Here is a 19,888-nt window from a genome sequence, read left to right as displayed (position 1 = left end):
ACTAGACGGGAACGCGGCCGAAATCCGAGTCCATCAAAAGGTTCGGACGCGGTTTTTACCGGTTTCCCACACCCCTTCGGATAAATATCAAGACAGCGCAAGCCCCCCCCCCCGGCAGGCGAACGATGAATGAAGTCGATTTCTTTCACGAGATGCATTAGCCGATCGCACCTTTTTCAAACTTGAATTTGATTCCTCAAGTCCGAAGACGCTAGGACCCACAACGATTTTTCCTTGCGTTTCCACACGAACCGTGAAATGGGGGCGCTTTGAGCAAGCAATAATTTAACAATTTTTGAACTGAACTGGGTCCCTCACCTTCGATCCGAAGACGACGATTGGATTATTAGCGAAACCTTTTTGTCAGTTGAAGCCAACGCAAGCCCGGAAGGATGAAATGTGCGCACGTAAGTAAAATTACGGGTGAACTGGGAGGAACAAGGGGTAGACAATGCTTAATTGTAAGGTGAAGCAACTCTCTTACCTCTCGCAACACGTTTCCATCCAAATATTTAAATTCAGGCAAAAATACATACATAAGCACTGGCGTCAAGTGACATTTTTAAAGCGGTCATAATTTGCGAACGACAAACTGAGGAGGGAAGACGGAAAATGCAAAAAATCAGTCCTAAAAAATAAGCCGATTGAGTGGACGGATCGCATCGCTAATAGATAGGTTCTAAGAAGAGAAGAAGAAAACGGAGGAAGCGTATAATAAAAATAAGAGATGAAAACACACAACCCATTCAAGGGTATACGTTATACCTGTAGATGAAGGCGGTGTGGATGTGGCTATCGCATTTACGATACACTCCGTCCCAAGTCGCAACACATTTTACCCGACTGGGCAAGGCGTCTTCTAAGTGTGTTATTAAGTGTGAGTGGAGGATTACACGCTTGGAACATGTTTCCTTATTAGTAAACACCAGGAGACCAAATTGTAGTCGAGGGCTACCTGGCCACCAAAGCAACACGAACCAGAATAACCGTCGCGGAGAACTGAAAACAAAGCACGCGAGGAAGATGACGGAACACGTAAAAAAAAGGGCGCGACGAACGCTTAGAATTTTGAAATCAAGCGCAAGGAATCAGCTGCGCCTATCAAGTTACCAAGACTTGATATAAAGTGACCTTGATAAATACTTCCTATTTCCAGAAAAACTTGACAGGACACCCGAGCGGAGATAACGGTCCGACACAAACGTAATGCAAGCGCATGAGTCACACTTCCGGATAAAAAAACATCCACGTGGGCATATAGTTGCGTATCAATGCGCTGCAGTCACTCATGACGCCCATGGCGACTTTTTTCCAGTTTTAATTTAATATTTCAGTACCCTGAAAGCCACCGCGAGGGTGTTTGGCAGGGGGTGAATAAACACTAGACTACATTTGACCCGAATATGACCCTACCGCGGTCGGACAATGATATTCTGATCCCTTATTGTTCGTGGAAAAATGACATCTTAAATCTTCGTGAGTGATTCCCAGCCCAGCTGCTCTAATATTTTCGACACGCTACTAAGTTTATAATAACAACGTTTTACAGATCTAGCTCCTCTACGCTGCACGCGATCCAATTCGGCAATCATCCAAACAGCGTAAGGATCCCAAGCAGCATATTCTAAATGAGGCCTAACCAAGCGACAGATCACAGATCTCTTTGACCTTTTCATCACATTTACCCAGTGCTCTTCTAATAAATCCTAGATTTTTTGTTAGCTTGCCCACATATTACCCATATATCTTTAAGGAGAAGAAACCCAAGAGAGGTCTTGGAGTGTGGGTAACGCCTAAGTAAGTAACTTTTAAGGAATTACGTCAGCGAGCGATTTAAGGAGCGGAGGAGGATGCCCAAATTTCGGCATCATCACCAAAGGCCAAAGATCTTGCACCGTCTATCCATAAAGAAATTATATTAAAAAAATACATGCAAAAAAGTTTTCGCACAACTTTGACGTCCACACGCGAAAAAACAGTTCCATCGAGAGTGGGAGGGGTAGGATGGGTAAGGACGGGCAAAGAGAAGCCGTCAGTGTGGGGGGTTGGGGGGTACGGGTGGAAGACACGCTCGGGGCGTGGCGAATCGAGGGAGGGGCCGAAAAGGTGACGATTCGACGAGGTTGTCCAGGCGTTAATATTTTTCCGTCGCGAGGCGGAATGTTCTGAGCCAGTGGACAGGAGTGAATGGATGGGGACGATGGATGGGGATAGAGCGAGAGAGAGAGAGAGCAGTGAAGAGCGGTGGGAGAAGAAGCTGAATGAAAAGAAAACGATGCAGACGGAGCTAGGAGGCGGGGGAGGGGAAGGAGACGAAAGGAGAATGATAAGCTCGCCATGCGACTTTGCAAGAATGGTTAAGTCTCAAATCAACGTACACACTAGATTAAAAAAAAATGCATGTAAACAGTATCGATTGCCAGCAAAAACATTTAGTACCACCCTAATCAATTCTAAGTTTGAAGATGATAAATTGCTGGGAATATACGCTATTAATGCTTCTCTTGAAATAATGAATTAAGGAAATCACAAGTGTGCTATTCTTGATTTCGTGGAACATTTTAATTTTTAAAACAAAAATAAGTGACTGGCTGCCCACGATTTGCTCTCCATTCAACCACTCCGCTGAACATTTAAACACTTCTGCTGAAACCATGGTCGGCTACTAACATTTTACCAAAAAGTAAATTTATCAGTGATTTCTCTCCTGCGACATGGTCATAAATTAGTAACACAAAGTCATTATCGAAACTTTTTATGGATACTATATGTCATAATGAAATCTAGAAAGCAAATTGGTTTATGATAATCCTCTCCCAGGGATGTAGGCTGTAGGTGCTTAAATTAAGGAAACTGTTGGATCTGAGATGTATCAAACCCTCCCCAAGAGAGAAAAACGAAACTTTTTTTCGAGATCAGATATCTATCTCCAGAATTATCAGCCCGAATTCAATTGCGGTAATTACATATTAATCATACTATTGGGCAAGATTTCATCCGAATCAAATTTAATATTAACTCTAATTAGTAGTAACCAGGGTCATGTTATGAGTATTGCTGATCTCCGATTATCTGCTATTTTTTTGCTGCTAATGATACATTTTTTTAATGGAATGAAAATAATGCACGTTTCGTCTAGTTAGGATTGGCGGAATGCATCCTTTTAAAAATACTACGGACCACTTCTCATATTACTCGGAAACTCAATCTCTACATTGCGGATGCAAAAATCACTGACCAAAAATTATTATCAAGACGATCAGGAATTCGGCGCAACTTAACGATGCTATCGCAGGCCTTGACTTGGTCAGGCTGACTGAGGATGACGTTAGCAGGTCTGGTGGCCGTATCAATAAAGGTTTGGTATGGTTTGTGATTCAGATATATTCCGCGTTAATCTGAAATAAGAGCCGAGCCCATACTGAGCGATAGTCTGCTTTTATCGCCATGATATTGGGAAATACTCTATGTTGGGGATATTTGCACTTTACCCATGTTGGGGATCTGCCTCTTCAGAGAGCTAAAATAGCCGTTCCCTGATAATTAAAACAGGGAAATCAAGCTTAAATATTAGGTTTTGACCGGTCGACGAATTACGATGAACCGAATGAACCCAAATTAAATCTCTCGCATAGATAGGAAGGACATCTTTTTGGCAGTAATGTTGAAAATGTATTATTACTCCCATTGTATTAAGGTATGAGAGATCGTTTTCATAAAATTAGAGAGATAAAGTGTAGAACATAGAGATTTAAGATGACATTTTTTCCACGAACGATGAGTGATCAGAATAACATTGTCCGACCGCGGTAGGGTCATATTCGGTTCAAAATTAAGTCTGGTGTGTATTCACCCCTGCCACAAAAAATAGCGGTGGCTTGCAGGGTACTAAAATAAAATTAATAAATTCATTAATTTGAGGAAAAAAATACATCAGATTATCCATTGATTAATTTTACTGTGGCGTACTGTAGTTACTTCTAATTTACACTTCAGTGCGTACGAACGATTCAAAAGTATTTGAAGACAGGCCTGCGATTCAGAAATGACATCTCGAAACTTGTGTGACGAAACCTCAAAAAGCGCTGACAAATTGCGAGGGATCATTTATTAGTGAAACAAAAGGAATACAATGAAAACGAATCGGTTTTCTCCGAGAGTCACAGAGAACAATATCAATTCGTCACACCTATACCATATGAAAGGGGCTGTAGATCATACACACCCAGTCCCTTCGAATATGTGCTCTGAACATTACCATTAAAAAAAAAAAACTCGTGCCTGTACCGAGATTTAGCCCGCAAAAATATCATGTCAGAAACTACGCTGACATGTTAAGATGATTTTGCACGCGCGAATTCCCATTCTAAAGTGAAACTGGGGCGGCAGTCGAAGGAAGGAAGCTGAGGGGAGTGAGACGGGAAACACAATATAACAGTCATGAGTCTCGCGACCGTTAGGTTCAAATCACTTTTCAAAGGCTGCAATTTGGACCCATGAATCAGGGCGGGAATGCCTTGGGATGGATGGACAATATCACACTCACGCAAATTCCTCTCTCTCCTCCCCTCGCTAATCTATCTGCTTACCACGCCGAGAGAGAGAGTTGCGACACGCCGCACAATACGTCCTAGCATAGTTTACCCCCCCCCCCCACTTCCCGAAGAATCCGCCCCGCCGCGGTGGCAATCCCATCACCTCAGCCCACGGCGCGAGCATGTCACGGGTACGACTCGACGAACCTTTAACCCAGCACATCAATTGCACCTCGTTTATAAACGCAATGAAGAGAAACGAAGTGAAAGGTCTCCCTCCAATCGACTCTCGGAGTGGGGTGTGCGCGATCCGAGAAGGATGATTGAAGAAAATGAGCGCTACGCTACAAGGCGCTCAAATGGCAATGAATGGAGATCCGGCCTAGGAACGCAAGCGTGCGCATTTCGCCCCGATCGACTCGGAGAGCAGCCCGCGGACACACCACGCCCGACTGCGCCCGAGCGAAATTGAAATGACCTCTTCGGAGAGCGTCAAGGAATCCTCAGGGTTAAAAGCAAATTATATTTTTCTGGGTTGAATTTGCAAAACCTTCACATTCCAAGAGGATTATTAGATAGGCAGGTATGTTTATTTGGGGGTGCTAAGACGTCAAAGATCATTTTTCACTACTCAAAGCCTAGTAAAAAAAGTCTATAAGAAACAACCAATTTTCTTATTTTAGTACCCTGCAAGCATCCGCTAGAGAGTGTGGCAGGGGGTGATTACACACCAGACTAATTTTGACCCGAATAAGACCCTACCGAGGTCAGACAATGGCAGGTCGTATTCTCCAATGAATCACCCTCCTGAAGGCAATGGTAATGCATAGCAATGTAACCCATCAACGGGTTGTGGACAAACGCGAATGCAGAGTTTCAAAGATGTGAAGAGGCTAGCCGAGAGAAGAGTGGACTGCCAACCAATTCTCAATAATGATAACAACTGATGAAGACACATCACATTAAATTCACCTGCCACAAAAAATAAAGTAAGGTAATTTACTCCGAGAATATTTTGACCACACCTCAAGAGCTTTGTGACTCCTATTTGACAGTTTAAGATAAAATCACAAGTATTTCTTTTTTCCTAGTAGCCCTTAATTTGAACAGTACGCTAATCTGAATCGACAAATTAAATTCTAAAAGAAAGATACTAGTAAAGAACTGAGTTATATTATTTACTCTATGGTAACCATCGTCGTCCGATAGGCGAGATCAGGTCATTAAAATTAGAGAAATAAAGCGTAGAATGGAAAGATTTAAGATGTCCTTTTTTCCACGAACGATAAGGGATCAGAATAACATTTTCTGACCGCGGCAGGGGTAAAAATATTCGGGTCAAAATTAGTCTGGTGTGTATTCATGCCCTGCCACACACCCTGTGGTGGCTTTCGGGGAATTAAAAAGAATACAAGAACATAGCTCGTAGTCTCTTATAACATCTAATGAAACCAATTGCTGGGTGCAACAAGGGTGACACTGCGGACAATTTTCACTCATAGGCGGCATCTGTATACAATGTTAACTTATTTAATAAATAATGTTGAATGTCTCAATCAAATTATGAAATACATTCCAGAAATATTTTACCATACGTCAAACAACCGAAAGAAATATAAATAGAGAATCCCCATACGTTTGTAACTGGGAACAGTCATATTAAATGACTGGATTCATTGGATGGTGTGTAATTTTATGGTCACGCTGCTAATGTCGGCAACTTCTCCATCATCGATAGACAGCAGTAACGTGAATTTATGTTTGCGTTGAGGGATTAACGAAAGAAAACACCAATAAATGTACAGTTAAATAAGATCACCAAATTTTCGGAGAATAAGCGATATTTGGGGTTAGCAAATATTAAAGCTTCCTTTTCCAGAAGTATCAAAATCATAACAATATCAGGGCGATTTAATAAATCACACGTATGTAAACATTTCAATAATACATCACAATCGTGAAAATATATCACTGTAATACATTGAAGATGATTTCTTTTTTCCTCGACAAATAATAAACCAGTTATTTTTCATAATGAATCAGAACCGAGACGAAATACTATTCCCTAAACTAGTGACTATATCAATGAGTATCCTACTTGCATTCACACAATTGGGCAAATGACCTCGTTAGCACAACGAAATTCATCACAGAACGACATTAAATCACAAAATACATCATTAAAGTGACCAAAAAAATGATCACACATTAATTGGCAACACAACTGTGTTCCGAGAATCTTTTTTTGCTGATTGGAAAACAGAAAATTATCATAATTTCACATAAAATGATATTTAAAAAAGAGAAATGTAAGGCTGTGCGAACTAAGGCTGTGGCATTAGTTTTCCCTTCAGCTGGCAATTGCTGAAAAGATACATTGATCCAATTCTCGGAAGTAGTATGAGAATGATAAGAAAGAAATTTACTCCCGTTTAAACTGAATCTACTTGGTCACTCAGGAAAATTTCGAAAGAGAATACGACTACAGCACGGTCGACATTTCCCTGGGAAAAAACGGCTGTGCTTTCGAATTCGTGCATAGCGCAACTAACTCAAAGGCTATTAATTCGTCAGCGGACAATATCCAGGATCATCCCTAATCGAGATCTTAACCTAAACTACAGCTCAGCAAGGAATTAGTCGCCGGAGGAGAGAGAGGACGATTCGTATCCCCCCCACGTCTTTCGCAATGATTCGGGAGACCAAGAGTTAGTTGGATGTAGAGTCGCAAAGCGCCGCTGGCAAGCGTTCCACCTTGAGTGCCATCTCTCGGCCGGTAGGCACAACTGTTTACCCACCCCCTGCAGTTTCCATCGCCCGCAGAGCTTTTGAGAATCAAACCAACATACTTTTAAGGCTGAAACATAAACAAGTTCCTATCTGGTCAACCAAGATTAGTGAACAATTAAAACGCTAAATATATTCATTAAAAAGACATTCTTTATGTTACAACTTAACATGCGAAACATTGGCACCGATCAACTATGGCTTAAATTCATAAGATATTGCAACGTGGTTGATGCGCTCGTTAACTTCGTAGTCGCGGGTTCGAGTTACGCTTCGGGTAAGGTGGTGTTATGTATGCATACTTAACTAGAATTTTCGCAATGATTCTTTCAGAACTGTTTTTATATTAAGAGAAGACCTCGGCCATCGAACTACATTTAAAAAATCAAATACTTTTAACAATTTACAGAAAAAGAAGTCAGCGAAAAAGTGCGTTTCGATACGCAAAAAGTCGAAAGCCTACCCAAAGAGTTCAAAAACAAACTGTATAATGCGCACCACACATCAAGTAACATTTACGAATACCGCTTTCTTTGAAAAAAAATTCGCCCTAAGCATTATTGAATTCACTCCTAAAGCGCGTATTTATGAATTTTATTCACTGAAAAATAAATCAAAATTACAACAAATAGTCACAAACAATTGCGTCCAACGAGATAGAACGTCAAACAAGTTCTTTCCTAGGAATGATTTTTTTTACTACAATCTGATAACCGAATACATACATCAATTTAATGCGCTGTCCACAATGCATGATTCCAATGAAAGCAGAAAACAATTCTTTCTGAGCAGGATGACAAAATAGCTATTCTACAAGGCGTAAAGGCGCCCAGCCATGGAAAAAATTATGAGTTTAGCTCGAATAGCAGTCGCGCTCCACAATGTGTATGATTTTGTCTTACAATTTTTGACAGGCGGATAGATTTATAGGAAATAGTCTATCGATCGACGTGTACAATCTACAATCACTTTGATTTACCCTGATAGATCTAATAAAGAGCGACTAAACGCCGCGAATACATGGATGATAACATCTTCAACTCGCGGAAACGAAAAAAAAGCGGCCGTAGGGTATGTTTGAGCTCAAAAGAAATATGCCTATAATGATTCTTCTGAGGCGATCAAATATGAAGAACTCGCTCGAAACACCCTTAAGGTTATAAGATTCATGATCCAGAACGCCTCTCATTCCAACTGTTAAACCGGGAGAATTGGATGGAGAGCTCATATCGTTTCCATAGTAACCCATCCTTAATCAAATCTCCCCTATCCGGTGAACGGAGGAGTTTCGAGATTTCCTCGCGCGTCTTGAAGGGAAGAAGAATCCAAAAATGTGTTTCCGGAACAGAAGAGCCATCACTTCGCGATGATTCGTAGTCGGGGGAAATAATGAAACAAAATACGGGAGTCAAAAGGCAAAGGGGGTGGAGGGAGAGAGAGAGAGAGAGGGTAGCAGAAGCACCTCATAACAACCGACTTCGGAGTTCATCGACTCAAAAACATCCGAAGCGGTCGTTAACCCCGGAACGCTAACATTCGAGATCATTTGAAGCAGGAAGGAAAATGATTCCCCCACCTGGATGAATGACTAAAACCCTTCCGAACTCCATCGCCTTTGATTGAGGAACGGCAAACTTCTTCCAAGACGTTGGTCTGCTTTACATTTCAATGGGTGACTATAATGAGCCCGAGGCAGTCGGCATATCCGAGGCTAATTAAGTTTGCTACCACAGGAACTGGGGGAAAAAAAGTAATTTTCCATTCTCGGTCTCAGAGTGAAGCGACTTGAATCTTTAAGGGAATGGCGGAGAATTACCAATCTCAAATATATACCCTGGAAAACTTAATAAAAGGGAATGGAAAGTAAAATATTATCTCTGATAAGTGGATTTACGAAAGTTCACGTGGTGAATGCTAATACATCATTACAAAAGTTTATAGAAGTTGATTCAACTTTTCATCGATGCTCACGAAATGTGAAATTTTTTTTGACTCAATTATTAATTCCGAAACGTTATGGCTAATATAACTCCATATTTAAATAGTATCCAATTCCGGGATCCCTAATAGGCTCATTGTTTTACCCATAAAGCAAGAATCTGGATAATTAACGACTACATTTAGTAACAACATGATTTTAACATTTCCATAGATTATTAAACTTAATGTTTTAGGAATTGATGGGAATTAAAATATTATTACCAAGCGTTTGTTCTCCTTTTGATACGGAAAGGATTTAGCGTGATTGAATCATTGATGGATCATTTAGTGTTGAACACTTCCATATTCCTTGCGTCTTCTATGGAAACGACACCTTTAAATTGTGCAATTACATAATTTTTTCTATCTTTTTATTCGCAAGAATGTAATCGTTTTGCAATTCAAGAACGCGTGCGATTCTCAGGATTCCCGTAAGGGGTTTGTTTTTATTATTTTATTATTTATTAAAAATTATTATTTAGGATTTTACTAGCATTCCTATTTTGAAATTACTTCACAAAAAATCTTAATATTTCATCAAGATTAAAGATTAAATAAGTGTATTTGTATTTATGTAAGAGTATTAATTATGTAAGTATTCTATTTATGTTGAGTAAAGCGCTGACTTTACACAATGATTAAGAAAAAGAGATAACTTGCCAAAACAGCGGGAATAATACCAATCAACAATACGCTTAGCTTCATTTTAGGTTTTGTGCTAGAAAATCGTCTCGAGTGAAGTGAATAGACAATCATTATGATCGCTTTTCTTTCTCTAAACGTGTTCACACAAAGGTTTCGACTTCATACAACTCTCCAGCACTACCCTCAATTCCACCGCCAGACGAGAGAGAGAGAGAGAGAGAGAGAGAGAGAGAGAGAGAGAAAGCCAATTGAAAAGTCCCGCCCGCTCAAGAAAACCAAGTCTACACTCGCACCTAGACTTTAAAAGAGGCGTTAAAGATATTATCATCGCCGATAACAACAAAGACTAGCCTATGTCGAAGATTTGTCCTCTGCGAGAGACTTACGTCATCCGCATCTATTGAAATTCTCATGTCTCCCTACGTTACTCAAGCGCACTCAAACGACTTCACCAAATATAGAGCTTTCCTTCCTCTTTTCTCCCTCCCTACTTCACGTATGGATTCACGACCGGAGCTCGTTTTTCCAAATCGATTGGATTAAGATACGACAGAGAAGTGGACCAGGCATCTGCCTTCGTCGAACATGTTAACTAGGGGCATGAACAAAAATGAAATTGTTACGTTTATCCGAGACGGAAGGAGAGAATGAAAACCAAACACGAAGTTAGACAGATAAAAACAATCAAGAAATAAAAGACGTGACTTATTCTAGAAGCAGAGTCACCAGCATGAAAAATACAAGGAAGGACAAAGTGCTCGTGAAATTAAAACAAGACGGTGATCTAAAAACCAAAACTACTTACGACACGAAACAAAAATACTCTTAATTTTAATTTTAAAAGAATCTTCAAGACAAATATATCGTTTATTTCACTCTTAATGACGCTGAAAGGGGCAGAAAAAGGGAAAAGAAGATTGCAAGCAACGGGAATGTAGAGTTACAGGAAAATGATGAAGATTAAAAGGCGGATCGAATAACAAACGAAGAATTTCTGCGAAGAGCGGGAGAGGAAAGTAGTCTGTGAGAAACACTCGGTGAGAGACTCATTGGACGATTCATTTTAAGGCACGAACGCTTGCTGAGGAGATAGAAGTTGAAGGGAGAAGTTATCGAGTTAAGTGGAGAGAAATTAGAACAAGTGGAATCGTTCTCCTGCCTCAGAAGAGGTAATGTTTGTGGGATGGCCATCAAGACGACCGCCGCACAAGCTAAGAATACGTTCACCCACACAAAAAAGGGGAAACAACCATGCACAAAGAAAAGAAGTTGACTCACAAGGAATATACATGTACATACATGAGAGCATTACTGTGAAGTTTTGCACTTTATGGATCAGAGAAAACATTAATCATTAAAAAAAACAGATCAGAGGAGAGTTGTTGCCTTCGAAATCTAGTGCTAGAGGTGAATGCTGAAGATCAAGTGGAGAGATGAAATGCGAAATGAAACAAGGAAGTACACGGAGACGTATATGAGGAAAACTTTATACGGAGCTTTATAAGGAAAATGGATTGGGCACAAGGTGATAATTCATTTTTAAAAGCATGACAGAAGGGAAGATCTCACGAGGAATGCAACGTGAAAAGTAATTAGGCCAGGTTGAGGGCATATGAGGTGATAGTAGCCACGAGGGCATAAAGAACAATAAGGGAAAAATGGAAGTTATTGATTTAGAGATTGAAATACCAATGAGCTAGCTGAAGATCCTTTGAAGAGAACTGCAGAGGAAGATCATGGATAAAATGAAGCTACAGCTGAAAAGCGTGAAATCCAAGTAATATAAAGACATACAAAATAGGGAAGTTTAGTAGTAGTTGCTTCAAACCGAACCTAGGATAGGTGAGCATTGCTTATAGATGGTACTCTATGGATAAGTTCTAACAGCCTCCCGGTGGGATAAGGAAAATCACCGTGGAATGGAGTAATGGGTGGAATCCAACCAAAAGATCGAATGCCCTCAAGAGCCACATCTTCGTTTATGTCAATGGGATTTGTTAATTCTTACTGCGAAGTGAAGCGTGGTTAACGTGCGATAAATAGCCAGTATACTCTGACGTGTCCAGCAGTTTAAATTTACCAGAGAACGAAACTAAAAGCAAATACCACTTCATTTTCTCTTGTTCTGTTATAGTGCAAGTTCCATCCATAAATGACATCGTTCCACCCCGGACACGACCACAATATGATACCTAATTACAGCGGAGTGTAGTTTATCATTCAAAGCAAAATGCCTCCCGAAGACGCGAGACTATAAAGTAAGTCAAATGATCGCCTGCATAAACAAGGCATACTAATCAGTGCTTTCGAAGGAAGGGTGACGTATTACTCAACTCTTGGAGTAATTAATGGAGCACTGACGACAAATTACGATCGCAGGCACCAATAATCACCCCCCCCCAACTCAAGGAGAGAATGCCTCACAAAAACCTCAAGAAAATTTAAGAGCCAGAAGACCAGTCTTCAACAGACCGATAAAAAAACCCGAAGCATCGCACTGAAATTCTTACTGCGTCTTAGCCCAATCGCATCCTTCTTTCTTTTTCGAAATGAGAGAAGGGAAGGGGTGGGCGGAGGTTTAACTGGGTCGAAGGGACCTTCGGACTCGGCGAAGCAGGGTCGCGACGGGAGACGACGTGTGGGTGGCCGGCGAGTTGGCTTACTAACGGAAACAAAGGAATACGCGGAAAAGATCTGACGACGAATTGAGCGCGAGCGATTTACAGGGAAAACCTAATCTCGTTTCCTTGTCGAGAGGGAATCTCTCCGTACTCGTCCCATTCATCGCCGCGGAATTTCCGTCCAGCGGGGAGGGAGAGGGGGGCGGAGATGGTGAGAAGAGAGGGCGAAAGGGAGAGGAAGGGAGGGGGAGGGGTCTCTTTTTGCTGAAAGTGAGACACCACGCTGAAGGATGCGCGTATTTACCTTCTGCAGTCGACGTCATGAGTGGAATTGGGTGGAAATTACTAACATTACTCGTCTGTCACAGGGGAGCGGGAAAGAGAGAAGCAAATGCGAGTTTCGTTAGTCACGAAACAATAAAAAAAAGGAATCTAGTGCGCAAAATAAATCCTTTCTTTCCCCGTCTACTTAGTTCTTTTCGGTGAGTGTCCAAACATTTCTGTTTGGCGTCGTTGGAAACCAATCAAAAGGTAATTGTGAAAAGAGAGTGTTTAATAGTCCTCGGAGTTATATTTGACTCATAGTAGTTAACGTTCAATCCACATTATAACTATGTTCAATCTAAAGCATACAAATCGCTTGGATTTTTCTTCCGATTATGTAAAAACTTTAAACATATAGAGCCGTATAAAGTTCTGTTCATCTCATTAGTTAGGTCACTCTGTAAATACTGCTCTACTGTTTGGTCACCTTACTACAAACTCCATACTCATACAATCGAATGCGTTCAAAGAAAATTTGTGCGCAAAATTGCATTCAAATTCAATCTTCACGAAGACCTTTACAGTTATCATGAAATGTTACCTCTACTTAATCTTCCCTCCTCGCATAAACGCAGAAAAATTAATAACATAACTTTTCTTAATAAATTACAGCATAACCAGATTGATTCCTTAGAACTCCTAAGGGAAATATTTTTCCGAGTACCTTCACATAACACAAGGCATGACGCACTCTTTGAAATTAGATATCATGCACAAAACTACACTTACTACTTGCCTATAAGCTAGATTATGAGATATTCCAACAGTTGTGATTACATTGACCTACTTTCTATCTCACTAGGATCCCTTAAAAAATGTAATTAAAAATATCTGAATAATTTAAGAATGCTAATTATTTCTGTGTGGATATCTGTACATGTCAATAATTTTGTTCCTAATGCCCATTGGGTAAATTTTCTTGATCGATACCACAATGTATAGTTAATAACTACTACTAACATTTATCATTTTGTACCATCATTTGACCGGTAACAAATACTATATTTCTAATATCCTGCTTCCATTTTTGAAATTTGGAATATTATCTAATATTGATACTCTGTCTACATTAATTAACCTAACTAGATACGTTTACGTACCTGCATACCAACTGAAAATGCCTTTCATGTATTGAAAATCAACATTCTTCTTTAATTTTAAATTATACTTTAATTCTCAATAACGACTATGTAACTTTATGTAACTTGTACCCGTTTATAAATGTTTTTTTTATAATTGTGGAACCAATTTAAGTGTTTTTGCCTTTCTTTGTGTAAAAGGGTTATTTGCGTTAAATGAATGAATAAAGGAGGATATAAGGCAGTTAGCTGTCTGATGATTTCGGAGAGGGTATACTTTCTTAAACATTCATCTGTTTACACAGTTATTCATACACCAAAAGGCGGTCACTGTTTCAAATATAAAAGTAAAATATATTCATTACTTTTCCACAGCTGGAGAGAAAAAACAAAATCGAAAGAAAACAGTAAGAGAGGGAGATTTAAAGTAATATCATTAAAATTCAAGTACTTCCAAAATTGTTTAACTTGCAATCTAAAAAAAACATTTAATAAACGCTGAAGTGGTCTCTTCGATCAATTACGAGTCAAGCATTAAGGATGTGTGGAATTTTGGCCCCAGTTCAAACGAAGCCCAAAGAGAGGTCCATTGAATTACTAACCCCATCGTGAGGAATACAAGCCACTCAATCAGCCAGAAATTATTCAATAAATATCAAAGGTTTCCGTTACGCTTTTATGCGCAATAAATGTATTTTTTTAACTTTAAGAGATTATATTTTTTAATAACTCACAAAGCAGTACTCTACCGAACTTGAGTAGACTTTTGATACACTCTACAGTGCTCATAGTGCGACACGAAAAAAACCTCAAACTGGACACAAAAAACCGGAGGAATTATATTGCTATCCACTGGCGAAAAAAGTGTGCCTTTTTAAAATTACACCGCATACACTGCTCTGATTGAAGGGCATTAAGTTTCCAATCCAAGACTATTCAACAACCGAATCAGTCCAAGCAAGCAACTAAAGAAATGCTTAGCTGATCAACAATTGCATCACAGAAGTAAGAAAGCTCGTATAATGGACAAGTTTGAATAGAGTAAAATACTCTGGCCCATACATAATACAAATTAATTTGCAGATAAAATGGTTTCATTCACGCATCCTTTCTAAATAAAACATGAAAATTCCAGTTTTCCTTAATCATATAATACATTAATACTTATGTAAACAAGTAGTGTGCTAATGGCTAAAATTAGAATACCTCTAATTAAGCAAATGGATAAATTATCTTTTAGAATTCATAGTTAAGTCATAGCCCTGAAGTTTCTCCAAAGAAATACGAATCGTAAGGGAATGCAAAACGAATAAACTTGTCTCAACTCATCGACAGAACATCGTCGTTGGATAGTGACACACCGTACGAAAATCTTGTTCATGAAAAATAAAAGTTGAACGACAAATAGTTAGAGCATTTTCCATGTTCTTAAATATGAAGTTAGAGTCGAAAAACTGAATACATTCGAAATACGCCAACACCTTGGTAAGACCTATAGATTGGGGAGGGCATTTAACTTGTACACGAAAACACACAAAAATGATTTTTTTTATATCTACATTAAGACAACAAAAATCTGGAGATAAGGATAGGAATTACGCAAATCGACACAAGGTTGGAGGAGGTGGAGTAAAGTAAGTTCGACAGCTTATCGAACAATATGCAATCTGCATAGATAGAAAACATTTACTGATTAAGTCTAATCTTCAAAACCCGTATCTTATTCAAAAGGGTCTTTGCTAGTAATTTTACATAACTAAGCACGAAAGAAAGAAATCAATCCTTCGAGACGACAGACCCATTTACCGTTATACGTTATAATTTAAAGAACGTAATGCGGGATTGGAGTGGTACGCTTGAAATGTATTCCAAGGATTATAAATTTATTTCAAACTGCCTACGACACCAATTTTTAGTGTCAAAAAGTAATCACGGGGGAACAATTTTAATGCCGTTGGTGAGGACGGTACGCTGGGTCCCACGTAGGGTTTCCATCTCTCTACTCCAATAAAATGTACACATAAGTCGAAGTGCTTCATCCAAATTGAATACTACTGATGCTAATGCGGAAATGGCTGCCGGATCAGCTGGAAAGGGGTGCCCGTTGGCTTTTCTTTCGGGTGGGTCAACCTACGGGGCTGAGTCTTCGAAATGGGTGCAATGCGGTGGTGGAGAGAACGGGGACTCACCAGCTCTGAAGATTTCGCCGCAGCCATCGCATCGGGAGGCGAACTGGGCGTCGTAGCAGTTGCCGCAGTAGATCTTGTCAGCCTTTGAGCCGAACTGCTTGTCCACGAGGGACACGCGGCACTTGGTGCAAAGGAAGCATGCCTCGTGCCAGTGCTTGTCCTTGTAGGAGAGATCCTGTAAAGAGGAGGGGTGGAATAGCTGTAGATTACCCCAGGCTGCCGTCAACATTAGTTGCTATTCACAAATTAACTTTTTAAGTTTTACTCATTAGACTGATTGCACAAGCCAAACATTGATCTTCCAAACCGAATCAAGGCGCGAATAAAGTAAATTTTGAAAACTAACGATACGTGTGTGTTTCTAAGTATGTATGTATGTATATATATATATATATATATATATATATATATATATATATATATATATATATATATATATATATATATAGAAGTAACTATGTAGCCAGTCCTTATTCCTTGTACCGAGAGCATGTTTTACTCGTGAATAAGTCCGCGAGATAACTTCTTCATAAAATATTTTCCTTCAAGAAGTACGTGGAAAATTACAAACTCATTTACGAGGGTCATCCGGAAAGTAGTACCCGTTCGTGCCGCATGAAGTGCTGACGACGCGAGTAGCCGCTGGACGAGGTCAGATAGCTTCAGTGGCTTGTCTGCCTTCTCTGAGCCAAGTTGCGTGACGCTAGCATTGCCTGTGTTGTTTCTGTGATTGTTTACAATGTTTAAAAAAATTGAGAACGCCGGCAGTTGTGAAGTGAGGGCAGTGATTAAATTCCTCAATGCAAGAAACGTTCGCCCATGTGATATTCATCGCCAATTAAAGGAGGTGTATGGAGACAATGTAATGGACGAGTCGTCTGTTCGGCGGTGGTGTCGCAACTTCAACATGGGGAGGGGGAACACACACGACGATGAGCGTTCGGGGAGACCGTCTGTCATTACAGACCAACTGGTGAGCTCAGTTGACGAATTCGTGAGGAACGATCGGCGCGTCACAATTGATGACATCTGTGAGCATTTTCCCAATGTTTCTCGAACAATTGTTCATGAAATTGTTAAACACCATCTGCATTATGCAAAAATTTGTGCAAGATGGGTCCCTCGCGTATCTCAATGAGCTGGCGGCGAAGGACTATGCAGCAGGAATACAGAAACTTGTCACACGTTATGACAAATGCCTTAATTTGCTTGGAGATTATGTTGAGAAGTAGTTTAAAGTATCCTCTTTCAAATAAAATTTTTTATGTTTGTTAATATTTACTTTTGTGTCTTTATTTCACGAACGGGTACTACTTTCCGGATGACCCTCGTATATATGTATATATGCATGAAAATATAAGTATGTATATATAATATATACATATATAGTGAAACGTATATATATATATATATATATATATGTAATATGTGATATAAATATATATATATATATATACGTGAAGTAATTGTGAAATAAGTACATATATATGAAACGTGGTCATTGAAGCGGGAGGATAGCCGTAGACTGGAGGCTTTTGAGATGTGGGCGAGGGGAAGGATGGAGAAGGTGAAATGGACAGAGAAGAAAACAAACGAGGAAGTACTTGGTATGGTGGGCGAAGATAGGGGTTTGTTGGGAGCAATCCTATGGAGGCAGGAAAAGTGGCTGAAAGGGGTATTGACCGGCAGCGGGATGCTGAAGACTGTAATTGAGGGGAGAATGTTAGGCAAACGAGGAAAGGGAAGGAACAGGATAGGGATGAAAGGAGGAAGAAAGTACTCAGAGCTGAAGAGGGACGTGATGTAAAGTAGGATGTTGTGTTTTGCTAGGGGTCACAAATTATTTAATTAGTACTTACAGGTACGTCCATCCAAAAACCTACCTTAACCGGTAGATTACCTAATAATAATATGTATATGTATATATATATATATATATATATATATATATATATATATATTTCACACAAACACACATAAAATAAGGCTTCATTTAATACCAAAGCAGAGATGCAAATCGTATCTGCGATGGTGCAATGATACATTTTCTCACGCACTGTATAAATCATAAATATTTTCAGCATTCTTACAGTTAAGAAAGTCACAGTATGCATGTAAATGGAAGTAATAAAGAAAGCTCGACCGTCATCGAAAAAGAACCATCATGTGGACCAGGAATCGAAACACGAGTGGGTGTAAAAATACACCCAGAAAACAAAAAGCAGGTGAATCGATGACCAGTTTTTATCGAAAATCGAAACTTTTAATTAAGAAAAACCGAAAAACCAATTATTAAAACAATTAATTAGAGCTAGTCTAAGTTAACCGCTTCTCATTAGAGTAGCAATTAACCTTTAAATTGCCACTCAAAGGAGCGGTCATATTTTGCCATTTTCAACAGGAGGGGTGAGGGCCAAACATAGCTAATACCCCTTAGGCATTCCGGTAAATTATTCAAGGGTTCTGGAGGCCCTTTTAGGTTTCATGGTATTCACTTCAGTTTAATCCAATTATTTTCGGAAACAAATTTGATAAAAAAACCTAACGCATTGAGCAATTATTGGAACCCACCACGCCTTTTAACGTAACGAAAAATTATTACCCTATAGGACAATGGATGGGAAAATATATCCTTGCTATAGAAAATTAGCTTTACACGACTGCATTTCCAGAAAAAAACAAATCCCATAACTTCGCTTTCAATTAAATAAGCTTATACATTATTTTTTTTAACCCGAGTAAATGTTATACCATTATATGCCATGGGTGCTGTTTATATCAAAAGAATGCAAATATTTCGGCATTCGAAAGATTTTTTTACTGCTCAAACCCCAGAAGTCATGAAAAGTTGTTTTAAGAACTTCATTTCTCAATACTAATTTATACCTTACTACCCTAGCATTTTTTCTCAGCATCTTCCACATCCATTTATTATTTCATACACGTTCTTTCATATACTTCATTCATTATTTCATACACGTTCCTGAGACCCTAATATTCATTATCTTGATACTCCCTACGACCACATTTACCTAGTACTTTTTCGGTGTACTCCTTTCAATTGAACCAATTTACTTTTCCTTCGTATATCTGCTTTGCGATTCGCCTCTCATCCATTCTTTGGGCTTCAACAAACTTTACCCATACTTTTATGCAAACATTCAATTAAAACTACATTCTTTCGTTACCCGATCATAAATCGCCCTATTCCCACTATATTTTCATCACAAACACTCCTCAAGTACCTGGTCCTTATGATACGAAGTACTTGATCCTATTTGTATCTACCGCAGTCATTTGATATTCACATACTTATTTTGGCCTACCCAAGTTCCACTTCCATACAATCATTTATACACTCCTATACACTGCTGGTTTTTCTGTCTTAGATAAATGTCGATCGAGAGAAGAAAAAAACGCATATCAACTTATCAAATAGTGCGATAAATGAGGACTACCAGCTTTTTTGATACATGCTCATTCATAGAAACGGAGCGTAGGTGCCCATTCATTTTATGAATTCCCATTCCTGAATTTTTTTTCGATTTGAAGGAATCCAGCTACGTATTTTTTTGGGAAACAGCCCTCAACGCTCAGCGAACCGACTCCATCATTGAAGTCGGTCTAACTCTTAGTTTCGGCTTTTTCTAGAGCCTGCACTCAAAAGAAGAACTGATCTCATAAACGAAAGAGGACGTTATCATTAGAAAATTTTCGATTACCACAAA

At 39.4% G+C, this 19,888-nt stretch overlaps 1 protein-coding gene across 10 annotated transcripts in view; it reads right to left on the bottom strand.

Moving 5' to 3' along the window:
- Positions 1-19,888, bottom strand: part of Lmpt (four and a half LIM domains protein limpet) — a 946,158-nt gene that overhangs the window by 116,263 nt on the left and 810,007 nt on the right. For all 10 annotated transcript variants that reach the window (XM_071599517.1, XM_071599518.1, XM_071599516.1 and 7 more), the window contains one exon: positions 16,161-16,335. In XM_071599517.1, coding sequence (XP_071455618.1) covers positions 16,161-16,335 — 175 coding nt within the window. The remainder of the gene's footprint in view (positions 1-16,160; positions 16,336-19,888) is intronic.

The sequence above is a fragment of the Hetaerina americana genome, unplaced genomic scaffold (genome assembly GCF_022747635.1).
Source record: "Hetaerina americana unplaced genomic scaffold, ioHetAmer1.1.p SCAF_11, whole genome shotgun sequence".
NCBI classification, from domain to species: domain Eukaryota; kingdom Metazoa; phylum Arthropoda; class Insecta; order Odonata; family Calopterygidae; genus Hetaerina; species Hetaerina americana.
This window is presented reverse-complemented; position numbering and strand designations above follow the sequence as displayed.